Source organism: Pipra filicauda, unplaced genomic scaffold, assembly GCF_003945595.2.
Source record: "Pipra filicauda isolate LSUMZ 115617 unplaced genomic scaffold, ASM394559v2 scaffold210_size2929891_pilon, whole genome shotgun sequence".
Taxonomy (NCBI): Eukaryota; Metazoa; Chordata; class Aves; order Passeriformes; family Pipridae; genus Pipra; species Pipra filicauda.
Window position 1 is genome coordinate 2,321,699 of NW_024104322.1, and position 27,714 is coordinate 2,349,412.

A 27,714-nucleotide genomic window follows, 5' to 3' on the forward strand; every position below is an offset into this window, starting at 1 on the left:
TACAAAGTCCTTTGTGGATCAATATGAGATTTACCTCCCTGAGTAGAGGTTCCCTAAGGAGCATAGAGCAATGCTGAATGACAAGTGCAGTCCTTTCTCTCTTACCTTTTAAGTTCTTACAAGTCCCTCGTGTTCTTCCCTTAGCCCTTGTCCCCTTTCATTGGTCCATCACTATCTTTCCCTTTGATCTTCTAACACTGAAAAAGGATTTGGCTGCCATAACAGAGACACCTAGTATTTAGACAACTGCACCTGAATTAGCCACCTCATTACAGACAATAATCTTGTCCTATGAAAGGCATCTTAACTAAGTCAGATGAATCTCACCCTTGGAGTGCTTATTTCTCCCTCTTGATGCTACAGAAGCTGAGAGTCCCCAGCTCAGACTCAGGCGTTTATCAGTTAACTATCAAAAATACTCCCCAACAATCCAATTTTAAATACTCAGCTAAACCTTTTTACGACCGGTTATTTGACCATGATATTCCCCATTTCAATAACACCTACTCTATCCTCAGTAATTTCCTGGTTACCTTTTTTTTTCTCCCTTTTGAATTCCATTCTCACTGGATCCAGTTCATTATGCTCAAACTATTCTCTCTCTAATTTAGCTCTTCCATGAAGCCACTTCCATTCTCACTTGAGTTTCTCTCCGTCAGCTGCTGAACAGGAAAAGGGCTCAGAGAATCATGGCATATAGTGCTAGAAGGATTGCTTCAGGATCTTCCTTGCTACCTTCTCCTGCAACACAGGCCACAAGATTCCTTAAGTCCTTGCTGAATTGCAGAATATATCTTCCGGAAAAATGGTCAACCTTTACTCAAAAATTGCTAATGCCAGTGTTGCCTTGGTTAAATTGTTTCAGTAGTCGACTACTCTGACAATTAATACTAAGTTTATTTTTAGCCTGAATTTGTCCTGTTTAAACTACTGGCCACGAATCCTGTAATGTTCTAATATACCAAAACATCCTATTAACAACTTTCTGATCTCCCAGAAAGTACTTAGAAACATTTAAGGTGTTTGTTGTTGTGTTTTTTTTCTGATAAAACTAATGAGAGATCGTATTGGTTGCATTTTCCGGTCCCTGATTATTCTTTGAACTCTTTGCAATTCATAAATGTTCTCCTTGAAAACCTCTAGCTGTACCTGTCTATAGCAAATTTATTTATCTTTGAAAAACAGGCTGTAAAATAGACATGTTTCAGACTCTTCTTTCAAAGCACTGTCACGGTACATGGATATGATATATTTTATTAACAAAACATTTATCACTGTAGCACAGATTGTTTAAGTTAGCAACCTTCCCACAGATACTGTGAACAATGCCACAGAAGACTTTTCTAGTTGTCTTATTTTTCCTCGAAACTCTGGTGTTGTAATTTAAATCCCTAAAATTGTTCAGTTCTGGCACTGCTTTGTTCAGTTCAGATCATGCACTGCTAACTTGAAGACCACTTTTAGAATGCACTTTTACTATGCAGCTGTTCCTTACATTGCATCAGAACTAAATAAATTAGCATAGAGAGAAGATTTTCTGTAGTGAAAGATGTTTTATAAGAAGTTACTAATCTTTGCTCGACAGTACTTCATTTTGCACTTCAGAAGGAAATCAGGATTCTTTCCTTAGAGAATTCTGGATAAAGTGCTTTTGCAAGTCTGACAACTTTATCAAACAATACATTCAAGAAGTCAAAGGATAGATGAAGAAAAGAAGTTGCAGGTAGAGACATTTTAATAGCTAACACTGTGGAGAACGCTACCAACACATAACCCATGTTTGAAGATTACAGGCTACAGGATCAGTAGAACATGACATTTTTAGCAGCTTTGAAACTCTCTAGGCAATTTGGAATATATAGGCATTGCTCATTTGAAAAGATAGCTTGAAATTGGCTAGATTGAAAAGTATATTGCTCAGTATGCAGCACTTCATCCTCTTGTTGACTTCAGCTCTTTGCAGATGCTGCTGCACTACTGCCCATTGCCTTCAAAAATGTGTAACTTCCTTATCTCTGCTGGAACTAGAGTAGCAGCCAACGAGCATAGCTGTATTTCCTTCCTTTGGGTGTCCTCCTCTGAAATGCTCAACACTTGCTTTTTTCACCCTACTTTCGCATATTCCCATTCCTGGATAAAAATTCTGTATTGCAAATTAATTATTTCACTCAGCTCTTGAAAGAGAACATCTGCTTCAAAGCACCTCAATTTATGAGAGAGCTAAATCTTGTTGTAACCAGTGAAGTAAACCACTGGCCTGCATTTCAAGATAAATCTAAGAAACAGCACGGGTATCTAATTCCTCGGCACATGTCAAAAGAAAGGCAAATGCAAAACTTTGAATTTGAATTACATAAGGCAAGCTATATAGCTGACTATTTGTGGAGGGGATGGGGTGGAGAAAGAAGCTGAGAAAACTCCCAAGAATAGAAACAGAGTAGGAAGTCACTATCCAGTAGGAAGTCATTATCCAGTCATTAGATCTGGATAAGATCTAATCCAATCCTATGAGGAAATTAAAAAGAGCTTCCAGGGTAAATGTGTTAATCAAGATTCCTAAAACTAACAAAAGAAATGCACTCTAACTATCCAGTTTGTGATTTAAATAATTATGGCATCCATACTATCCATGAAAACCATAAAATAGAATTCAAAACTAATAAAACTTGTAAAAATATTTTGGTTGTAAAGCATAAAGAATGTTGTAACAATCTTAAAAATGCCACAGTAAGCAAGACGATGAACCTGATAAGCAAAAAACCTAATGACAGTAAATTCTAAGGTATCAAAAAAAATCTTAATATAGGAAAGACATTTTTGTGGGAACAAACTGGAACAACCTCCAAGATGCAATTGGAAAGGGCACTAGACAAATCTCATCAATTCTCTCTTTCCCATGAAAGGTTGGACCAGATGATCTTCTAAGGTCCTTCCAAGTTGGGCTGTTCCATGACTCTAAGAGGGACCTCCACAGCAGGTGAAGGACTACTGAGTCATTCTCTTGAATGTCTGCTGGGGCCTAAAAGATCCTAAGTGTTACCTTAGAAGGAAGCTTGGTCTCAGGTTTGCCCTACAGTTACACTTGATTAATAGTTTTCTTCCTATCATAGCTTTTCTTCCAATGCTATTTTAAGGATTTAACATTCAACTTCTTTAGAACAAACCTATTTGCTTTCGCTGCTAAGGATCTGTCAGGTACACAGAGCAAACTGGGAGGTTTGCAAACAACAAGTCCCCAGAAATACGGACACAAACTGACAGGCAAAGCCCAAGGCCCTAAGATCTGATACATATTTGGGAATCTCAGGAATTGGAGTATGCCTCCCATCAACCCACAGGACTGTGAGGATTTATACCAACAGGTATCAGGATGCAGGAAAACTCTTCCCATGGAAAGGAGCAGGCAGCAGGGATACAGCCTACCACACCTTTCTGGCCACTCCTCCTGTCCCACTGCCAGGAGCACCATCTGAGCAGGACTCAGAGCTTGTCCTAGGAAACAAGAGTGTAGTACATCCTCCAGATTAAAGGAGCAAGCACCAAATACACTTCTCATCAGTTTGTCCTCTGAGCAGATGCAATAGATAAAATGTCAATTTATTTACTTTATTTTTTTCTGCATTGTTTATCTCAACCTTTGGGGCCAGAGCAGGAGGAGAAAGGAGGTGTGCTGTGCTAACCGCTATGCTCCATCGCCTCCTCGCCAGTCTTCAGGATGGCTTTAGCACAGAAACTGCACTTCTCTCAAGCCATTTTGACAGCCCTGCAGGGAGACCTTGCAGGAAGAAGTGTTGCACTCTCCCTCCCAATGGTACTCAAGGGCCAGGGGTCTGGCCCTATGAAGTCAGTACAGAAAGAAGTGACAGAAGCAGTACAGCAAAATAGCAGGGTACATGATTGGTAACTGTCATATCTGATCAGATCCAGTAGAACTCAATAGCTGTTGTTTGGGTTTGGGTTTTTGTTTTGTTTAATTAATTTGTTTTTGTCTCACTACATCAGTAAACCGCACGCTGCTCATCAGACAGATCTGCTAGCCCACACTGAGCTTCATGTAGTGGGACTAGGCATCTACTAAGACATGAGCTACCCAGGGAGCAAAAGGATGTTTTGTTGTTCTGTATGTGATTGTAGTGCAAATTAGCCTTCAATCAATGTGTAAAGAAACTGGCATGTGAAAAAAGGTGAATTTTATAGCATGAGAAGATGTGCTGTTTGGAAATCGGCTGTACTCAATTTAAAATAGCAAGTAAAGATATATGACTTCAGATAAGATGCATATAAATTCCAAACTAACTTGTGTATCACTGCTATTTCCGAAGTCACTTCTCAGTCTTGACATCCTTAAGCCTCATCTCCTGAAATTTGCTCTGCATCTCCAGGATTACTTTTAGTTCTCCTTTAAAATCCCTCTGAAATTTTCATATTCTTCCTGAAAAGACACACAAGCACTCCAAAATACTGAGTCACAAGGCAAGAACACTACTTATTTCTGCATGATTATTCATTTCCCATTAAGTCCTACGGTCACAGTAAATCACCTGTGAGGATACTATCCAGAAGATTCCCACCAGTTTCTATGATGACTACGCAGTCCTCCTCTGAATCATTTACTTCATTATGCTAGTTTCAGCAAACTTCCAAGAAAAAAAACTGGTCTAAATATGGTACATCCAATAGATAGATGTATTAACTCATAAGAAAACTATTCACATTTATCTGATAAGATCTACCTTTTTGAACTATCCTTCTAAAAATATTAAATAAAGCAACATTCATGGCAAATCCCAAGGTGTGTTAAAAATTAACAGGAGCACTTCACAGACCTCCTCAGCTAATTACTCTTCAGACTCCTGGGTGGAAGTTAAAGTCCTGTTGCATGAAACAGAACATTGCACAATGCCTTCCCATGCTACAGACCATTACCTTTTATTATTGAGTCCAAAAAATAAATGTGCGATATTCTAAACCCAAATATCCCTTAGATGCACCTTTTCTGTTCTACATTTCACCACTCTACATCTAGCAATGGCCTAATCAAACATGAGCTTTGGTCATCCTTAATTTTGTTTCTGACATAAATAAACTATTGTCCATTACTTTATACTCCATAGCTTCAGAAATTTTAAATCTCTTCGACTTTCCTGAATCAGCCAGATTGTCCAACCATTATTTTGACTTATTTTCATTTACATCCTTTGTTCATATATAGATTTTTGATGCTATTGTGATATCCATGTATCCATTTGACTGTAACAACTTTTTGTCGAATATCACTTTCCTTCATTTCCATGCAACAGACCTGTTACTGCATCTAGAGTGATAGCCCTGAAAAATTCTACAAATATTAGCAATAATTTGCTCTACTGCATGTGACAGGATTTGTGTATAAACACTCACGCAAGAAAGACGGAAGTGGATGAACTGCATAGCATAAAAGAAGCTGGCTACATTCACACCACTAACCATGACTGACTTTAGGTATACCCTGACACCTGTGATTTTCCAGTCAATGATGAGCTTTTCCTTCTCTGTCATAACTGGGGTAAAGTGCACTGTGCTGGACATTGAAATGTTACAAAGAGTTATCAATGGACTACGGGCAATCCTTGTGAGTCATCATCTCAAATGCCCCTGTGCACCTGCAATGTCACACCACTGGATGACACACTTCATGTTTCTCGGTCTTGTGGTAAAAATTTCCCAATCTATTTATTTTTCTGTTTCCTCCCACCAACCATATTCCATGTGCAATCTTCTACAGTATGAATCATTTCACACAGTCTGTTTCCTCAGTCACTGTCAGTCGCACCAGACTGAGCTTGCCACAACCTCCCCCAGCACCCTGGGGGATGCTGCGGACAAACCTGCGGCCCTTGCCCTCAGCACCCACATCCACTGACCCGCACTGAGCACCCTGCCAAGGCTCTGTCTGAAACCCGGACATTCTCCTCCTACCTGAAAGGAGGCTGTAACCAGGTGAAGGTCGGCCTCTTCTCCCAGGAAATTAGCGACGGGACTAGAGGACATAGCCTTAAACTGCACCAGGAGAGATTCAGATTGGATATTAGGAAGAATTTTTTTCATAGAAAAGGTGATTAGATATTGGAATGGGCTGCCCGGGGAGGTGGTGGAGTCACCGTCCCTGGAAGTGTTTAAGGAAAGACTGGACGTGGCAGTTCGTGCCATGGTCTGTTGACATGGTGGTGTTGGGTCATAGATTGGACTCGATGGTCTCCGAGGTCTTTTACAACCTAATCGATCCTGTGATTTTCAGTTCTGCCTACCCCCGTCTCTCGTTGCTGTCGCATCAAGGACGACAATCCCCCCTTTCCGCGCCGACCACGCCCTTCCACTCCTGGATCCCCACCCGCCCCGCGCGCGCACAGGCATCGCCTCCGCAGGGAGCGCGCGCGGGTCCCGCCCTTCCTGCCCGGGAGGAGGAGCCGGGAGGGGGCGGTGCAGCCGACGGGAAGATGGCGGACCTGGAGGAGCAGCTGTCCGACGAGGAGAAGGTAGGGATGTCTGGATGGGTGAGGGTGCTGCGCCGAGCCGCGCCGCCCTCCTGTCCCCCGTTCCTCCGAGCCGGCGGGCCCAGCTCGGCTCTCGGCCCGGGTTCCTGTTGTCGCCGTGGCCCCGGGCCGGGCCCGGCGGGCGGTGGGTCGGGGGAGGCCGGGGCAGGGCTGGGCTGGGCTGGGCTGGCCGCATCTCCCGCCGCGCCTTGTACGGTGCGGGCCCGGCGGGGGCGGCGCCGGGGGCGGCGGGCGCTGTGCCGGCCCGTGTGCGGGGAGCGGGCACGGCACGGAGAGGCAGGAGGGACGCGGAAGGGCTCTCCCCTCCCCTTCCCCCACCTCCACTTCCCGTTCCCGAAGCGCCGTGCTCGTGCCAGCCGGAGCACCGGGCCTGCATCCCCCTGCACCCTCGCAGGCTGCGGGAGGAGATGGGGAGCAGGTGATTGCGGAGAGGAGCGGGGTGTGGGCGTGAGGAACGCTGTTTTACTTCCTGCTAGGAGGCATTAATTGGGGAAGCGTAAGGTCAAGGAGCAGACGGCCTGTGTTAGCGAGATGTATGTATAATCTCTTTTTGTGGCAGTTGGAAATTTAGATTTAAGGCAGATTTTTCTAGAAAAATCTCACAAGGAGTAGGATGTCTTGTGAAACCTCAGTTATCACTCCTCCTTGTCATCCTCTGTTGGATCCATCTTCATGGCAGCTGTCTGTTTCCAAGCTAGGGTGTGGTGTTTTGTCTACACTGTGCTGGTGCACTGCTCATACCTTTATGTAATGCATGATCTTGTTCACTTTCGACTTTAAAAATGTAGATTTTCATGGCTGTGGAAGCTGCGAGATGCCACAAATGTGAGAGGCATCAATAAATGATATTTCAAACTTGTTTGAAGTTAGAAGGATGTCTAAACTGTTTAAGTGGTTACAATAAGACAGATTTTCTGTTTGATCACTTTTCATGACAAGAGATGCACTGATGTGCCAAGGGATGTGTAGCACCAGGATCTCGTTGTCTGTTTCTCAAGAGGTTTTAAGACTATGCCCTCCTCTATGTAATTCACATTCAAATGCCACCTCTGTGTTGGTACAAGCAGTAGTCTTATCAAGAAGTATAGGTGGTAATACATGTTACTTTTAGCCCCTTATAGGAAATACAAGTAACACTGATCGAGTGCGTTGTACCTAGAGGGTGTGCAGAAAATACTTAGACTGCGGGTTATCTTGTCATCACTGAATGGTTGGAAGGGACCTTGGAGGTCATTTTGTAGGGTCATCTATAGGATGCCCAGGACTACATGCAGATGGCTTTTAGAAATCTCTAAGGACGCAGACTCCACAACCTCCTTGGACAACCTGTGGCAGCGCTTGGTCACCCTTGCAGTAAGAAAGTGTTTCCTGGTGCTCAGATGGCACCTCCTGTGTTTGATTTTGTGCCCATTGCTTGTTGTCCTGTCAAATAAGAAAAGGCACAATGACAGTTTTATCTTATCTCTGAAGCACAGTCTGTGCTTTTGTGACTGATGGAGTTTTCTGAACTTTCTTCCACCCACTAATTTCAGGGTTTTTTCTCTGAAAATGGGCGCAGACCTTCTAGAGACTCTTCCTGTCTTGATATAAGTAAATAGAATGAGCACTCATCCATTGTAAATTTAAATTGATTACTTATCTGCTTCAGTCCTGTATATAATTGATTGGCCTATATGAGTGGAATTTTCCAAGTCTGAGAGTGTATTTTATTGGCTAAGAAAGCAAAGATGGGTAACCTGCAAACTAATGGAAAAACAGGCAAATATCTATGTAGATTTTGTGACGCCTTAAGATTTTTTTTTCTGATGCATTAAGTTGTTGTATCATTGTAAAATAAAAATGTTATTTGAAACATTCAGTTTACTGAGCTAAAAAAAAATCAGCTGGATAGCATTTGACAAGCACACCCTTCTCACTCATCCAGCTGGGACTATAAATAAATGTAGGAGTAGATGCAAACAGGCAAACATTGATTTTTCATGGCAAATAAATCACGTTGCTCATTTATATACTTTTCTCCCCTGATACAGAACTGATAGTGTTGAAGGCTGATGATGGTGGTGATGTAGTTTTGTAGCTAATTTCAGTAGAAACATAACTAGAGCCCTGGTCAAAACTTCTGAAATTCAAGAAGGGAAGAAGGTGAACCAAATAACAGAAGTTTTTTTGTATCAGATTCCTAATAATTATGTATGAGCACAAGTAAGTAGGAGATGGAGTGATATAGCCCCTTGATATGACAAGTTCTGGAAGGTCTTGGATCCATATCTTACTTCATGTGTAGTCAAAGTGTTAAGTGTTGCAAAGACAGTAAGCAGTTCATATACCTTATTCTTGCTAGATTTAGGGTGACTGTGTTTAGCTGTAGCATAATTCAAATTTAAAACTGGCAGTGTTTAGCATAATTGAGAATACAGAAGGGGCATAATTGAAATAATGGCAAAACAAAGAGTTACAGTTCAGGTAAAGAAGCTGTTAAACCAAGGAAGAAGAGCCAGTTGCCAGAAGGAGTATGATTTCAATATTCAGGATTGCGTAATTGGTTTTGAACTTGTTCCTTAGATTCACATTTTAGTGTGAGATTTTTGAAGCCTTGCTTTTCTTTCAATAATGATAGTAAGTGTGAGGATAAATTTGAATAAGCATTTAAAAAAATATGAGAACTATTTGAAGTAAATAAGTTGTGTAAGATTTGTGTAGATCCAAAGATCTGAAGTTGGACTAATGCCAGTGAGAGTTACTGCCTTTAGCATCTAGGACCAGCAATTTTTCAGTGCTAAAAACAGTTTTTGTGAGCCACAGTGTTTTGTAGTTGCTTTATTCAGGTAGGTCAGCTTCTGAAATTTCAGAAGCTTTTGGATATGTGGAAAACATAAATTTATGTTTGCTTCCGTTTATAAATAAAAATTAGGTGTGAAAGTTGTAAATCTTGGAGCTCTGAACTCTCAAGCAATGGAAAACGATCACTTCTGTGCCCTACCTATGGATAATGCATCCTCACTTAAAAAGTTTTGAATGCAAAACCTCTTTATGTATCCAGGATATTTGAAGTAGTTTTATTTAAGTCTAGTAACCATTTTTTCCAGTTCAGTTTTATTCCAGTTTCTGTAGAAATTGTTTTCTTACCTGTGGCTGTGTCAAACAAATAAAATATATAAAAATATTTTTAATGAGCATATTAGTGTGAATATAAAAGGTACAATTTATCTACATGAATATAGGCAATGACTGATGGAAGGTACTGATTTTACTGTAAACGTTGCATTTGCTAATGTAAATATTCATTAACAAACAACAGCACAAATGAAAAACAACACTAAAACTATTTAAAACATAAAGCTTGTGTTCTGCAGTTCATTTTTGGTGACTTGAAGGGACACGTTTACTGTAGGTTTGGTTGCACAGAAGTTAAATAGCTGTGTATGTCTCAAGATAAAGGCTGAGAAAATGAGGATACCTTCAGGGAGGAAAGGGGAGAATCCTCTTAGGAAAGGATAACACATGAATTTTTTTAATGCAAAATTAGCCCTTGCATTCCTGAACATAATAAATATGGGAATTGTCAAACAGTATTAAAAAAAAAAAAGGAACCACACCTCTTTCAGTAAGCTTATGTCTCAGTAGTTTCACTTGCTCAGAAAAGTGGGGTTTAACAGTGGGTCAGCTTGCTGTGATTAGAAAAAAAACTTCTCTTGTGATGAGGAAGTAGTCCTATTTTTTAAAATGAGCCTTCATTGCTTCCTGGTACTCCTGGTGCATTGGGTAATTTTGTAACTTCTTAGATTTATAGGTTGTGACACCTCATTTAAGTTATAAAGGTTGAGGTCTTACACCACCTAAACTCTGCAGTGTAGTTTTGTCAGATAAAGGAAAAGTCAGTGCTTTGGAATGAAAAGGCTGTGCCAGTAAAATGCATTCTCTCTCGTGGAACTTTGTCTTTAAAATGTAATACGCTGACAGCATATTGCACTTGGACATACAAGCCCACCACTGTGGGAGGCTCAGGTGTTTCCTTAACACAAATATAAACCTTTCTCCTGTAACTGTTTTGGAAACATTAGCAGAATTTTTGACTGAAAAAATGTTACTTTTCTAAAATCTTTACATGTGTTAAAGCAGTTCTTGTGCTATAAATTGTTAATTTTGAAAGGATTTAGAATTCTGACTTTTAGAATTGTGCTGAATGAGACTTGGAGACTGTAAATGAGTCAGAGCCAGATTTGCATAACCTTTTCTGGGTATAATTGCAATGTAATCTATAAGGTAAACTTAAGGTAAAGTCTTGCAAGTATCCTAACGTTCGTTCTTTGTAGTTCATCAGTGTACACTTTGTGCAAAAGTGCGGCTTTACTAACGTGTCTCACAGAAGGACCTTATGAGCATCCTGGTTCTTATTTGTATTTAAATGCTAAATGGAACTGGAAATGCTGTAGCAGGATCTGATGAAAGTTTGAAAAACCTTTAATACTTAAATGGGTAGTAACTCAGTTACTTTTTAAGCATATCTGGTGTTTAATTTACTACACTATCAAAGCTATGAAAGTTAATATTTTTTCCTCAAGTGAAATGTAGCTGTGTGTAATGGTGTGGAAGGAATTGTTTTTACAAAGATGAGGTTAAACTCCATGGTTACACTTCGATAACATTTTGAGGAAATTCTTTAATAAGAATGAGAAAGTTGGGAGTGCTTCTCAGACTGACATGTAGTTCTGAATATAGCAGTCCTTCCAAGATTAAGATTTTCACGTACATCTCAGAATGTCCATAAAAATGTGTATGAAAATAGTGTGTTGTCTTAAGAATTATTTTTTTTTTTTAAATGTACCAATATTGTTGAGATTGAAGGACAGGACGGAGATCTGAATCACTTTGTTGGGGAAGTATTAAACACTATCTGAAGAAATGATCATGTCCTGTATGTGTAACTGCAAAGAATAACTTTGTTTATTGCTACAGTCATACAGGCTGGAAGAAACTTCTGGACGTAAGTCAAATGCTGCTTGTTCAAAGCAGGCCAACTTAGATAAGGTTGCTTAGGGACTTAGTTTGAGTTTTGGGTATCTCCAGTGATGGAGATGATACTGGCTTTCAGGGTGAGGTATTGCAATGTTTGACTAAACCTATGGTTAGAAACTTTTCCTAATATTTAATTGTTGCAACTTGGGTCCAGTGCTGCTTGGACTTGCTGCTGGGCTTTCACTGTGTACCTCCAGAGAAAGTTACTATGCAAAGCAAAATTTTCTGCCTTTCTGACAAGTTTAAAAGTAATTACTTGAAGCTTGAAGATGAACACAAATGAAACCTGTATTATATTTATAAGTGATTTTTAAAACTCCCGTTCATGTAGTCTTTTCCTATTAGTAGTTTGAAAAATTAGGTACTTTTTGTGGACCTTTTGTGGACTTTTAACATGTTATTGAGTATGTATAATGCAGTGGCAGCTCACGACCATCTTGCCGCCTTTGTGCTCACAAAACTTATGCAGAAGCTTGCTACCCAGGAAACCTCATAGATTAAGTAGATAAGAGAGACAAAGTGAACCAAAAATAGAGAACAGCAATAGAACAAGTTATTGGCAAACCCAGTAATGAAACTGGAGACAATTTCTGATATAATAGATATGATTCTATTGCACACCAACACAATCATCAACTGTTCTGCTGTGAAAGTCCATCTTTGGTTCATTTCAATTTTGGCAGTCAAAGAAGAGCAGGATGTAAGGGGTTTAGTCACATTACTTATCAAAACAGTATATTTTTTTCAGGCAACACCATATAATATTCATTTTCAGTTTCTGAAAGTGGGGTGTAAAGGGGCTTGAACTGCTCATTGAGAAATGAAAGCAGATTTTTCAGCATATGGCAATTACTTTTTTTGTAATGCTTTAGTTAAAAGCTTCTGAAATGTAAAATACTTCAGATACTTTCTTAACTTGACAGAAGGTGTTAAAATTTTTAATAGGTAACTCTGAGAGAGGATTTTAAGACACTGAAATTGGGAGGGAGAGGTATACAGCTAAGATGGCACCTTATTTTTCATAGAGCAAGCTCTGAGACTGTTCCCTTTCTCTCCCCACTGCTACTGAATTCAGGCTTGATGTCCTTGGAGTATCCAATTATAACAAATTCTCTTGGGCTAGGAGGAGGACTCACTTTAAAAATTTAGGTTTTGTAGTGGAAGAATACTTTTCAAATATTAACCAAGTGCTTTTTAGCTTATAGTGGGTACCACTTTATAAGGATTGCCGAGAAAGAGAGGATCATGTCTTAACAGGATGCCTTGGTTCTGTATGTGGGAGATGATACTGTCGGTTTCTTTCTTTGTGAATGAAATCTTAGTTAGCTGTTTCTTATACCTTTTATTTCTCAGGCAAAAGTTAATGCTTTTGCTTTTCACTAAATGTAAAATTTTACTATTTTTTCAGTTTTCAATGAATGACTTTTGCAAGGAAATAGGGATAATTTTTTGTATGCTGCTTATCTGTTCCCTATCTGATCCATAAGCTAAGTATGCAATTGCTCAGCTGCTAAAGGTTTTATGGGTAAGATTTACTCATAATTTTGCATTAGACCAATGCCTGCACTAGATATTTGTCAAATTACATGAGATTTCTGTTTAGCAAAGGGAGTGCTAGTCTCTAGCATGCTTCTCAATACAGTATTTTGTTTCTTGGGCTGATTACATATATTAGGGCTTGACCCTACAATGAAATAATAAGTACCAAAAAATGATGTAATTTCAAATACTGATATGTTGAAGCACCCAATGTATAGTCTCCCAAGACTGGAATTTAATGCTACTTGATTGGACACATCTCCTACTCATCTTTTTTTTCTCCTTTTTTTTTTTTTTTTTATTTTACCTTTTTTTTTCTTTTTCTTTTTTTTTTCCAGAAAGTCCTTTGGAAGTTACTGAAAGCAACTTTTGTCCAAGTTGTGAACCTGAGATGTTATTATTTTTTCCTTCTGATTGTTTGTATTCTGAACTTTCATGTACATCCCTGGAAAAAGGACTACCACATGAAAGATAAAAACTTGTAGTTAAGACACTTCAGGGAAGAATGTTCTATATGACAAATTTGGGAAATGTGGCCCTACCAATAATTTTAGAATCCCATTTGCATATATGGAGTTTTCTTAGCCTATTTGTTGTCCAACCAACTACTGAGAAGACATAAACTTTCAGAGAAATAAAGATGTGAGGAAAAATAATATAATGTATTCTACTGTCTGTATTATAATTACAAGGAATTTTTTCTAGTTCAGAGATTTTATTAATTGACGCTGATAGTTGAAGCTAAAGTCTCAGGTTGATCTTGATCCCTTCACATGTACAGACAAAACTTATTTATTTCACTAATTTGAGACCAGTATAATACTTTTATACTGGTTAAAAGTTAAAATCTGTGAAAGCTTGTTGCATTAAAATTAGATATAGTCAGGAGTAATGAAGTTAACTGCAAAATTACATGGGGGAGATTTATCTTCTTTAATATTTTTTTTATGGTTAGACTTGTGTATTACCCAAGTAACATATATTGCTTTCACGTTCCCCTTTGCTATCTGTGGCTGATACAATGACTTTCAGGAGTCCTGTTTTATGTTTGGGTTTTATTAATCCTTCATCTTATCTTATGTGCTGTGTAAAGTGATTTTAAGATGGAGACTGTTATGATATTTAGATATTCTGCTGCTGAAAGGCCCTACAGTGAAAAATCCAGCACTTTTCAAAGTGGTTATTTTTATGAAAATAAATCTCATTTTCCAAGTCAGGTTTTCAGGTAGAAAGAAGGCAGCTAGAATACCTCATGTTGTGTAAGATTTACTTTTTGCACCACTGTTAAGTGCTGGTACTGTTATATAGTCTTAAATACATGTGTATTAAAAATAATTGAGGAAAACACACGTTCTACAGATGCAATGCAGCTCTAGGCATTACTAATAAGGAAATGTCTGTTCAGTCAAAGCCATAGACATGGAATGTGCCCCTCCTTTCCTGTGCCACAGAACCACATTTTTGCAGTGTTTTCTTCCTCAGTTCTTCCAGAAGCAGAAGTGAATTGAATACTACAGCGCATTTTTCGGTTGAGCCTGGTAGGAAGGCAGTTGCAGCACTACTTCTGTATTCATTCCCTGTCTACCAGAGCCTTAGTTCCACGTTTGTGTGAGATGATGCATGTTTTGGGATGCTGCTTCACTGTTTGAAATTATGCCTGGGGGTATGGTGAGGTTTCATTAGAGGCTGAGAAGGCAATTTGCTGCTGACGTGGGTTAATCACTTCCTCACCTGTATATTCCCAGTGCTTGTCTAGCTGTTCAAAGGCTTTTTCACCTCACAAAACTGTCAGCAGGAAGGAACAATAATTATTTAAAGTTCTTTTATAAGTGAATTGGTTGCTATCTTCTTGCCACCTTTTAAAGCTATTCTTTAGCTATATGAATTTGCTTATCTGAATATTCACATAAATAGATGAGCACTGGTGATGCATGGAAGTTTGTAAAAATGCATCACATGGCTTATTTAGGAAGAGGCAGGGAGATTAGTCATTTTGTTGGCAGCAGCAGCATGGTATTAGGTCAGTTCATGCCATCTAGGAAACACCCCCAGCTCCTTTATTATTTTAAAAGATGTGTGGTCATTACTGGTGTAACAATCCTAGTAAGTATCTAACCTAAGGATTTAATGAGCGCTTGGAGACAGTGATACCAAGTGTCTAGCTACCCAAAGCAGAAGGAAGTTATATTTTCTTTAAACACTGAAGGGTTGACAAACTCAAAAACTATGTTGATGTTTGCAGTGCTGACAGAGCATCAGGCATTGTATCTTGCAAATGTTTGAACCTTAGACTGTGTTCCTCGATGTGTTGTTACATGTGTCAATGCAAAATTCATTTTGGCTGGTAGATGTCAGAGCTGCATATTGAAAAATAATGGTACAGCTCAAGCTGAACTCAAACCACAAGTTTGAATCAAACTCAGAACTCGATAAAACTAGATAAGTCTTTTGTCCAGTATCAGTCCAAGCAGGATCCCTGAATGACTTGTATGTTACTGTGAGTGTGAGTTACAGGGTCTTGAGAGAATTGGAACTTACCTGGTTTAAATCAGTTTAACTGTTAATATTTCTGTAACTGTGGGTTAATTGTGAGAAACCCCTGTAGTTACCTGTAAATAGAGTGGGTCAAGACAAAACCATTTGTTTAGTTGCCTGCAGACAGGTTTTCAACAAGAACTACAGCAGAAGGCATGTGTGAGAATAGACCTCTCTGGACTCTTTACTGTTACTGGAGCTCCCTTCTCCCCAGTGTGATATCTCATCTTCTTTTTTTTGCCAAACATAGTTTCCTGTGAATGGGATATTTATTGTGTTTTATAAGATAGCTAGGTGCCCTCAGGAATCCGGAATGTAAATGCGTAATATACAATGCTTTGACATTGTATGCTATAACACTAATAAAAGTAACTTCTGGAAGCTCTTTTTTTTTTTTGACCCCTGTGGTTAGCAACAAAGTTGTCTTTGAGTGAAAATGTATTATGGGAATCTTTTACACACCCTCCCCCAAAATTTTCGTGCAGTTTTTTAGGTTAAAAAGGCTTTTAATATCTACTTCTCTATTTCATTTTTATTGCTGTGGAGCAGTGAACTTTAACCTGTTACAAGTGTAGAGGAGGGTGAGTTTCCCTTCTGCAAGGAGTTCACAGCTGAATTTGAAATAAGTGATGTGTAGGAAAGACTAAGGGCAAGTACGTGGTTTCACAGCATCTTGCTTATCGGCATGTTTTTATTGTGCAGCATGGGTGTTGATTGAAGGAGTGAGCTGTCAAGGTGCCTGGCAAATACAGCCATGTTTCAGTTAAGTTAAAAAGGGAAAAGAAAAAGGAAAGGGGGGAAATTTTAATTCCCCTGTTACCTTAGCAGATCGAGAGGAATGAGCATGCCCTGGCGGAGCTGACAGTGGTGTGGCACTGTGGAGCCCCGCACTGCTGCGAGCGCTATTCCTGACCATATATAGGCACATACAGCACAGAAGGTCGGGCTTCTTCAGCCAGTGTCACTTCTGATGTGTCAGGAACAGGAAGAGTGGTTTAAGGGCATTTGAAGTCACTACGTATAACTTCCTTAAAAGAAAATAAACTTGAGAATGTCTTAGGCTGGAAAAGGTAGAGGAGTAAGATTTCTCAATGTATCTGATGGGTGTCACACATTGGGAGAAATTAGATTGTGAAATAAAGGCAGAAGGCTGAAAAGAAAGATGGATTTAGCATAACTGTCACCATTCAGTACATTACTGCATTTCTCTGTGCTTGTGCAATCTGAAAACTGCAAATACTGTTGTAACTAAGTGTAGGCATTTGTTGACAGACTAATTGTTTTAATCTCTACTCATTATGCCTAATAACTGTGCTCATCACATACAATAAACCTGTCCTTTTCTCTTTTGCTAAACTTCTCTGTCTGAATTTTTACCTTAACTGAAATAGTTTACTTTATAAAATCAAAAAGCTTGTAACTGATGTGATGAGTAGCATTTGGCTTCACTTGCAATGAGAAAGTAAATATTGCTAGTTCTTACCTGCTGATACCAGGGTTCCATTTAAGCAAGACTGAGATTGGTGTATATGTGAAAATTGGAGAAAGAGAACGCCTACAGTGCGGAATGCTTCCCTTCTCAATGTTTTCAAAGTATCTTTTTTATATTTTTTTTATATATAACTTACTCTCAGCTTCTGTATGATTTGTCCAAATTAATACTCAAACCTGCACAAAGTCATGTTTCATAAAAACATATTTAGATTGGGGGGGTTTGCATTCAAGAAATTTAATATAATAAATGCGCAGTTCCTTACATAGGCTTGTAGTAAAAGCTCCCTTTTTGTGAACCATTGATGACTGGATGTCAGGTTTTTGCCGCTCTGAAGACTGAAAACAGTGTCCATAAATCAAATCTTGGAAAGCTACATCAATAAAACACTGTCTTCAACTTTAGGTGGTGTTTCAGGAGTAACTAGAGTAATAAGTGGAGAAACTTCAGGTGTTGTCTGTCTTTACTTTTGAATTTTCTCAAGAAATACTCTACTGTAACCTAATTTTTTGTTACTTGCCGATACCTGTGTAAAGTTCTTGTACTGTGTGTGAAGGTGCAGTTCTCTTGGGTGAAAAAGGGTTTGTCACTTAGACTTTTAAAATATTAGTTTGTTTCTGTTTTGGCCTGTTCAAGTCAATTTTTAAAAGTCTCAGTGTATTGAGTAATCAGCATTGGTTGCAGCTGTAATGCATCTGATAGACATGTTTTCTTAAAACAGTTTTCAGCAGAAAAGCTTCCTGTCTCAGCTGGACTGAAGTGCAGTTGAGGTTTTTTGCTTGTCACTTTGTATTACAAGTTATGCGCCTCTTGCTATATGTGCATTCTTAATTTATTTTTTTTTAGTTGTCCATAAACACCACATTTTATATGGACTGTCCCTTTGTTTTAATTGTGCTTCCCCAAGTGTTAGCTGAGCCAGAGGCTTTTTATTGGCAAAAGGGAGAGATTTTCATCTTGTTGGGGCTTATGGAAGTGCATTCATTCATCCTTCAGCATAGTCTGGTTTTGGAAAACAGAAGCCTCTTTTAGAGCATTAATTTCTGAAACAATTCAGTGGCAATAAAGCTGTAAGTGATTTTCTGTTGTAATGTGCTAAGTGAGACTACTGGATTTAATTCTTTTATATGGGCTCCCTGTATATATGAGTTGGGGAATTACAGCTTTTTCAGATAATCATCACAGATAAGTTAATTTGGCTTAACTGCTGAAGCAAAGTTCATTACTTTTAAATTGGCTTCACAAAGGCAGGTTAGCAAAATGCAGTCTTAGCTGACAGATGCAATTTCTGAAGACACCTCAGGTTTTTTGCTTCTTGTAAGCATTATTATACTTTATACTTGATGAGATGTTCATTGCAAATTTGCATGATTGTGTTTTGTTCTGTGAAAAGTGTCATCTGTGATGAATTATCACACTGAAAAAATTCTTAGTGAGGCATTGAATTTACTAGTAAAATGTTCATTAAAAGTAATGTTTAGTTTGGTCTGTGCTGAAGAAGCATCTGTTACTGTTGAATGTTTTTGAATGAATATTACTTATACCATAGCTAATCTGACTGATAAGAATAATTTTTACTGATAACGAAAAAAGAAGCAAAAGCAGTTTTACGTTACCAAAACAGGTGAAAATGGGGTAGTATTCCAGTTTTAGTACAGACCTAATATCTCACCTTAGAGATGTTACCAGTTTAAAGCATGCAGTCATTCGGAGTACAGTTTGGGCACCCAAGTTTTGCTTATATAGCTTCTACCAGCCCAAAATCGATGGACTTGTTATTTCAGGGCTCCAAATGTCTGTGAGTCTTGTTTTTCTGCTTGCCCAAAGCTAATCTGGCCTTGGCAGGGGTGAGCAGTCCTGTTCACCTGAAGCGTTCCTTCATCTAACTTTGAGCCAGGAGTCTGCTGCACTTTAGTCCAGTTGAGACAGGAAGATGTTTTTACTGAAAGCACACAACTAAATACTTGCTCTTAAGCGTGAGGCCCAATCCCTGACTATTGGTGGTTATTGGTATCAGCCACCAAGCCCCACACTGTCCCATCAGTAGGATCAGAGAGAGAATCAGAAGGGTGAAAGTGAGAAAACTTGTGGGTTGAGATAAAGAGAGTTTAACAGAGAAAGCAAAAGCCATGCACAAAAACAAAGCAAACCAAGGAATTAATTCACCACATCCCATAGACAGGCAGGTGTTCAGCCATGTCTGGGAGAGCAGGGCCCCATCACGTGTCACGGTGACTTTAGTAAGACAAACACCATCACTCCAAACATCTCCCCCTTCCTCCTCCTTTCCCCCCCTTTATATACCGAGCATGATGTCATATGGTATGGAATATCCCTTCAGTCAGTTTGGGTCACCTGTCTTGGCTGTGTCTTCTCCCTACATCCCATGGACCCCCAACTTCTTTGCCAGTGTGGCAGTACAGAAAGCAGAAAAGGCCTTGGCTCTGTGCAAATGCTATTCAACAATAACAAAAACATCTCTATATTACCAGCCCTGTGTTCAGCACAAATCCAAAACACAGCCCCATACCAGCCACTGAGAAGAAAACCCCAGCCAAAACCACCACAGTTGGTCATTTGGTAAAATGCCCTGATGATAGAATTCTTGGAGCCAGTCTTCCCCTTCTCCTTCTTGAGTGCTTTAATAGTATCATAGGTTAGCTGTATTTCACATCCTTTATTTTCCTTTGGATTGAACATTGAGCTGAGTACAGTGCCCTGACTTCAGCAGGAGAGGTATGGAGCGTGCAGATTGGTGGTTGGGATAATCTTGCTAATGCAGATGAGTTCCTTTGGTTCAAAGAGACAATCCAAGTCTCCTTTCTTCTTACCTGGGCAAGTGCTTTAATAAGTTGCCATAGAAGCAGATGCTCTTGTCTCTCTGTCTCTTTTGAGAAGAGTAAAGCCTGTTACATTTATCTCAGTATAATGCAAATTCATGTTTACATGTAAAGAAGAGTTCTGATGTGGACATTTGAGATATCAGATAAAGGCTGTGTGCAATCCGAAACATGGCATTCAGGTTAGAAAGTTTGGAACTGACAGCTTTTCCATTTCCATTAGCAGCTCTAGTGGTGGTGTGCTGTTTGTGAGCTGAAAGCTGCCTAGGTTAGTCACTTGAGGTTTTAACACTGCTAGTGACGCAGCTAAGCACTCTGTCAGGGTACTCTAAGCTTGAGTCACCTCTCCTGGAGACTGTTTGAAACTTGGGCTGCGTCAAGAACCAGGGGCCTGAGCACTGGCTGTATTGCTGCTAGTAAAAGCTGTTTGCAAGTCAGTTCAAGAGCTTTAGCATGCTCAGACAGTTCTTTTGTAGTTTCAAATACATATAAATGTGTAAATGCAAAGCATTCTTTGGTTATTTTTAGATATTTGTATGGTGGTTCTCAAACACCTTAATTTCAAACAGTGCTCTCAGAGAGTGCAGACACTGAATCTCCCAGCTCTTTATTCCACAGAAATGTAATTGAAGGTGTTAGGAATGGGAACTATGATTCAAGTGGTATCCTGTATTTGAATAGCAACATCATATCAAGCATGCAAGAGAGCTTAGAGTGTCTGCTGAACTTGGATGACTGTAAAGTATGAAAGATAGGAACTTTTGTCAGGTGAAATTAGGGAACCAACATTTATTTAATTAGTTTCTATAATGGGTGCCCATAACAGTTTAAGGGGGAAAGAAGAATAAATGAAAGCAAGTCTGCTGAGTGACATTCTGCAAATAAGGTAATAGTTGAGAGGGTTTTAAGTTCTTTCACATTAAAAAAGTATTTTTGTGTTCCTTTTGCAAGCACATGTATCTGTAGCTGTGCAGTGAACCAGGTCAGGGAACTGGTCTGAGGGGAAAAAAAGAGCAATAATAACCTTTCTGATTTTATTCACTGTGTTATTGTACAAGGGCTTGTGCAAGCAGGAGGGAGAAAGCCAGGGCAGGTGCACATACTTGTAGTGGAAATACTGGCTTATGCTGTGTTTTCTTTGCAAGAAGTTGTGGCTGAAGGCAGTTGTTGGAGGACTTGCATTAATTAAGATCTCAAGGTGGTTTTTTTAAACTTTATCTGTTGATCCTGTGGCACTAAGAGGTCATAGGTAGATGCAGGTGAAATTACATGTTTTAGTGTCTATGCAGTGGTTTTAAACTTGTGTAGTTTATCAGTTACTGTCTAACTGTCACCTTTTGGAAAGTATAGAACCATAGGATGTGTAGTAAAATTAGAAGAGAGGCTTTGAAGATCAAGTGTATCTTCATCGTGGTTTCTTGCTCTTCTGGATTGTGTATTGATTCCCAGGCATCCATGGACTGAAAGTTAAAATAGATTGCGAATGTATTATTGATCTTATGTGTTATATTCATCTTTTTCTTTTTGAGAATAATTACAAAACATGAATGATTCAATTTCTCCATCTGCTTCCATCACATATAATCTCCTTTATTCTGTCTGAAGAGGTGGAACTTTATATTCTGTGTTTTTAATGAAGACAGGAAGTTAAAATAATCCGAACAAATATGTGAAACAGTGGGAGTTGAAAAATTTCATGTCTTGCTATTAAAATTACATAATGCATAACTGGTTTGAATAGGAACAAATACAAGTATATACAACTACATGATTGTTTTTGTATTTAAGGTGCGTATAGCGGCAAAATTCATAATTCATGCTCCTCCTGGGGAATTCAATGAGGTGTTCAATGGTGAGTATCTGTCTGCTCTGTCCTTTCACTTAAGGCATCTATATCCAAAATTGTATTGCTGATCACTCTCCTGAGTTTCATGTAGTTTACATAGTAGTAGCTCCCACACTGTAAGAGCTGGTTTTGTAGCTTGGCATAATAAGCTTTTCAGTCACAAGACAGCTTGAAGTTTAAATGTAAAAGGAAGAAAGTACTACTTTTCTTTGTGATGTAAGAACAAGCTTTCTCTCTGTTTTTAATCAGTCATGAATTAACAGGTACTGGGGTTTTCATTTAGAAACCACGGGTACTCTTTTCAGTCTTTGATAAACAACTATATTTTTCAACAGAAATTAAACTAGCTGAAATTAAAATGGTCTTTTTTTCTGTTTTAAGAAGAAATAGCATTACAAATACTTAACCTTGAATATACAGAGGACTACTGCCTAATACCGCTTGTGGAAAGAATATTAATCTTCTCCAAACATTTCTGACCCTTAAGTTCTGGGTACACTTCATTTTACTGAATGTATTGGTAAACTGAAAGGAAATTTAAAATTACCTTGTCTCAACTCTTGTTGCCTGAACTTTACCTAAGATGTTACTTTTCTTTAAGAATTGTTGTGTTTGTCTGGCATCAAGATATGTGGGCATAGATATTGTATAAAAAGGCATGTGTTTTATAGCTGTGGTTTACAAATGTCTCTGAAGCTATTTAAATAAAGAAGTAAATTAGGTATACTAAACCTGTAGTTCAGTGTCAGACAGGAGAGAGCTTAAATTTGTTAAAGAATGCAATTCTTTTACAAGTCTTGTTTTTGAGTTGAACTGTGACCAGCTGATTATTATTTAAACTTAACTAGTACTGCATTTGTGAAGTGAGCAGTTGGCGAGCAGCTTAACTCAGCTCCCTGAAGGTTATTAAAATTTCTTACAGTAGTACTGCTGTAAACTTTATTGTTAAGCTAGTTCATAGTTGCAACTACCTGCTGAAAAATAATGTTTGAAAATACATAGCAAACATTTGATCATAAATGTGTGTCCAGTGTTCAATGAGATTCAGACTGCGTTCTTAAAAAGAGAAAGAAAACTTTCAGTTCCAATTCTGTAAATTGTGATTTTGTTTGGTTTAGAGGGGTGGAGGTAGTTGTGGAGTGTTTTGGTTTAGGTGGGTTTCTTTTCTTTTTGGTTCATTTGAGGAGGGTTTTTTTGTTTGTGTGTTTTTAAAGAAAAAATACTTCAAATACAGTCCAGGGTGGTTTTTTTTCACTTGAATGGCCTTGGGAATATTTAGAAGAGTTTAATATGGTATGGAGAGACTAATGATTGGTTAGTTTATGAGCAGTGCATTAAATTATTATTAAAGCAGTGCCTAGTAAATAATAAGGAAGTAAGTCAAGTACATAAATAACAAATTTTCTCCATAGTAAATATGAAGTTATTTTGAGGAGAGTATTTACTTTATTCTATATTCATATGTTTCTTGTATGATGGTAGAAGAAATGCTGTTGTCATATATTGTCCTCTGACTAGTAGTGTCATTATGGAACAAGACCAAAATTGGTAAGGCTTAAAAAACAGTAAGTGCAACACATACCGTGTAAGTGTCATCAGAATACGGTAACAACAATATAGTGTGAGGGATTTGGTATTATACATCTTTAAAGTGAACTTGCTAGAATTCTGTGCTGTTCTCATTCAGAACTTCTCTAAAAACTAGTCTGACAGATTCCTAGAGCTGTCACACAGCCCGTCAGATATGGCTTATATCTGCTTAGCAGATTGTGTTGGAAGAGATCCATTTCTATACCATTCTTTTCATTTTGTTCAGTCAAAATTATGAAATATGAAGCAATAAACTGCCTACCTAGTAATCTCAGTGGGTATGGAGTGGTTTGGGTTTTTTGCTTTGTACAGTCTGTTGACATTTGTTATGTGACTGAAACAAGTTTCTGAGTTAACTGTACTTTTATGTTGTAAATATCTCCTTTCAGATGTTCGGTTGCTGCTTAATAATGATAATCTTCTCAGGGAAGGAGCAGCGCAGTAAGTACCAGATGCCACATACTCAGTTGCATAAAAGCAAGATGTTTTTTCAGTTAGACTTTCATAATCAGTAAGTGGTTTGTTTAAAAGATGTGTGCTTGGCAAGTAAAACTCTATTGTGTGCGTTGGGCATCTTTGATCAAGATTAAATTTTTGGCAGAGGAGAGATCTGTGTTGTATCCTAATGATTAGAGCGGCTGTTTTGGAAATGGATGACCTGGATTTTGGAATTAGTCCTCACCTTTTTGGATTTTGTTTTCTGTTTCTTAGTAGAAGTTACTAAACATCTTAGACCCTACTTTTATGTCAAAACATTATGCCTACTGTGTTTTATGCCGAAATTAATTTCATCTGTAAGAACAGAGATGTCTGGCTTAGTAAGTTGGATCCCAGTTGAATTTAAACTTTATCTCATCCTCCAGTTTTTATGGGTTACTGTAAAGCTTATGTGTTTGTCTACATCAGGTTAGTTTTGAACGTATATCTTTGTGAAATGGTGTTTAGAATCTGTAATATGAGCACTGAGTGAACCAAGATGATTCCAAGAATCTGGGGCTGCTAGATAATAAAAAATTGATATTTTTTATGCATCACTGCTCAGATTATTAGCTATTACTTAAATATCTTACAGCTACTAAAGAAAAAGATTGTGCTTGATGCAGCCTTTTGTTGTTTTTTTCTCTTGTAGTGCATTTGCACAGTACAACTTGGACCAGTTTACTCCAGTAAAAATTGACGGTTATGATGAACAGGTACGAATACAACTAAATACTTGCAATCTTCCTTTAACTCTTAAAGATGTTCTGGTATTGGAACATTTCTTGGCAAGAAAATTAGAAGAAATGCATCTTCCCCACCAAAACATAGAGATTGTGCCCCTCCAGTAGTACCAGTTCCATAAGTTAATCACAAAGGGGCGACTAAAAAGGTTGAAATTTCAGTCTGCAATGTTGGCTGAATTCAGTCAGATGTGTTTTGGAGCTGTAAAAACTATTTGCTTCATCTTCAGTACTAGAAGACATGAATTTATATCTTGCATTGTTTGTTGCAGTAAGAGGGTAAGATTCAAATTTGTTTTCTGAGGCAATGTATCACATTAGCCTTCTCTCTTGCTATATGCATGTTTTGTATGCATAATAAAGTGTGAGTCTGGATGTGAGTAGGCTTCAGTTAAACGTTGGATGTAATCAGATTGGGCATGGCATTTCTTTCCCTCTTTATTAAATAGCAAATGTTAATAACTAATTTTATAATTTAATAAATTTTATATAATATATATATATAAATGTAAATGTAAAATTTTAACTAAAAGTTTATTAACACAGGTTTTGATAACAGAACATGGTGATTTGGGAAATGGAAAATTTTTGGATCCCAAGAACAAGATTTCTTTTAAATTTGATCACTTAAGAAAGGAGGCTACTGATCCTAGACCCCACGAAGTTGAAAATGCCATAGAATCGTGGAGAAATTCAGTTGAAACAGCAATGAAAGCATATGTGAAGGAACACTATCCAAATGGTGTTTGCACAGTAAGTGCTAAATTACATAACCACTGTACCACTATAGATAGAAATAAATTTTAAAAAAGTAGCTATTTGTAAACCAGGAAGATAGCAATTTTGACTGTAAAGAACTTAGTCCTGTCAGGAATTCATACAGGGAAATAAGGGAAGGCTTCAGAAGTTTAATTCAGCTATTGGATTATTAGTGAGTGGTTAGTAGTTACTACTGGTTATTAGCAGGTCATAGTGAAGACTTACCTCTCAGTTTTGAAGTATTTTTATTTAAATTTTGTAAAACATTAAGATCTTCTGTGGACTACTGCAGGTTGATCCCACTGATCCTGGCTACCTGGCTGTTGCTTGGGGTGGGGGGTGGGAGGGAGGAAGGGGTTGGCAGGAGGGAGAGGAAATCCATGATACAAATGTCTGCCTTAACTTAGTTTACTGAAAACTGTCTTAGTAGAGCAAACTGTTTTCTCTCCATCATATCTCCTATATGTCAAAGTGCTGTATTCTTACCACCAGAACTGGAGATTCTTACGGCTTCTTAAAGTAAAACCTCTCAGTCTGGACTAAAATGGCATTCATTTGCCCTTACAAGCCCTATGACTATTTAAACCTCAGCAAACTGATCTACTGATAGCTGTCCTGTGCTTTATGTTGATGTGACAGAAAAATTAACTAGGGAAAAAAGTCAGTTGCTGAATTGACAAAGTTGGATTGGATTCCCAGGCAGTCAGATGAGTTCCAGCTCCCGTAAAGGAAACCAGATTGGATGTTCATTGAGATAATATTTGGTAGTATTTGATTTTGGGGGATAAAGCAGAACAGAGGACCAAACTCACCTGTTTAGTCACCTTTTTGCTATTCTGTACAGGCTTAAATCATCATTAAGTGTAGAATAACTGATGTTTGAAACCCAGCTGGTAATATATATATAGCCTCTGTAGTAACTGCTATAGGCTTAAAATTCCTATAGTTGCAGACAAATGAGTTCACATAAAATTCAGTTAAGATGTTTGACTTTCAGGTTTTCTAATCTTAGATTTTTCTGCTTTGTAATAAACACTTTAATGTTTCATGTATGAAATATTATGTAAGAACCGTAATGGTTATAAAATGAAATTTTACAGTTTAACAGTAGTAGAACCAGATAGCTCTAAGCAGTTTGAGCAAGATATACTGAAACCTGGACTCTGTTCTTTTTTTAACTTTTTTTACTCTTCTTGTTTTTTCTTAATTCAGGTGTATGGTAAAACAATTGATGGACAGCAAACCATTATTGCATGCATAGAGAGCCATCAGTTCCAAGCAAAAAATTTTTGGTAAGTTTTCTGTATGGATACACACAGAATAAAATACAGCAAACTGATTAAGTGCCACATCACTGATAATCCTTAGTTCAGAGAAGAAGATAAGTATACATCTTGTATGTGACTTTTTTCTCCCTCCACCCCACTCCACATTTTTCTGCCAAAACTATAGAAATCTTTTCCTTCGTGGTAAGTAAAATGTCAGACTGTACGCCTGCATCTCCTTTGCAGAACTTTATAAAATTCCATATGACACAGTTTATCACACTGGCACCAATACCATGGCTGTATTCCCTAAGGCAGTTGCTTTTGTGTGTGTTGCTTCCTTTGTGATTGACAGAATAAAACCAGCTCCTCCTGTTTTGAATGTCTTAGAGAAGTGACCAGAAATTATTTACAGTAGGATTTGAGTGATTAATTTTTGTGAGAGGTAGATAAAGATAATTTTGGATGAAATGAACTCTTACAAACTGCACATTTCTATTTTTTCTGGACTTGATTGATAGATGTTTTCCACAGTCTGGAGTGAACTTTGGATAGCACCTTACAGGAAACTGGCCAGAGTTTAGATAAATATCACAGTATCAGGAATGGGTTAAGGAGGTTATACCCTAAAGATAACTAATATATGCAGCTGTCTGAAGAAATGTATTTATTATTTTATTTGCTATTTTCCATCTGCTTGAAATTTATATTTAGTAATCCCATGGATAATGACTGGACTGCAGAAATCTTTGTTTTCTAATGCTGAAGGTGGATATTACATATGCATAGTAATTTCACCATGTGTATATATCAGTTAAATTATTTGCCCAGTACAGCGATTTTTATTGAATTGGTACAGCTAATGTTATTTTTCCTATTGACTTAAACTTGACTAGTTAAGTCTGCATGTTTTACATCAATACAAAAAGTAACTTGAAATAATAATACTGATTTTCTTTTTAATTTGGAAGTGTGAATGAATTTTGATATTCCAAATAGTTACTTTAATATTATAATCTTTAAAGAAGAGAGATAGATATGTAGCAACGTTGTATAAATGGAGAAAATGTTTCTTGGAA

The 27,714-nt window shown here is 38.0% G+C and overlaps 1 protein-coding gene across 1 annotated transcript in view; it reads left to right on the forward strand.

Annotated features, from left to right (window-relative positions):
• The first annotated feature begins 6,230 nt into the window (after positions 1-6,230).
• CAPZA2 (capping actin protein of muscle Z-line subunit alpha 2) overlaps positions 6,231-27,714 on the forward strand; it is a 34,288-nt gene continuing 12,804 nt past the window's right edge. The window contains exons 1-6 of the mRNA XM_027731058.2: positions 6,231-6,515; positions 21,744-21,807; positions 23,781-23,832; positions 24,521-24,584; positions 25,158-25,364; positions 26,583-26,662. Coding sequence (XP_027586859.2) covers positions 6,231-6,515; positions 21,744-21,807; positions 23,781-23,832; positions 24,521-24,584; positions 25,158-25,364; positions 26,583-26,662 — 752 coding nt within the window. The remainder of the gene's footprint in view (positions 6,516-21,743; positions 21,808-23,780; positions 23,833-24,520; positions 24,585-25,157; positions 25,365-26,582; positions 26,663-27,714) is intronic.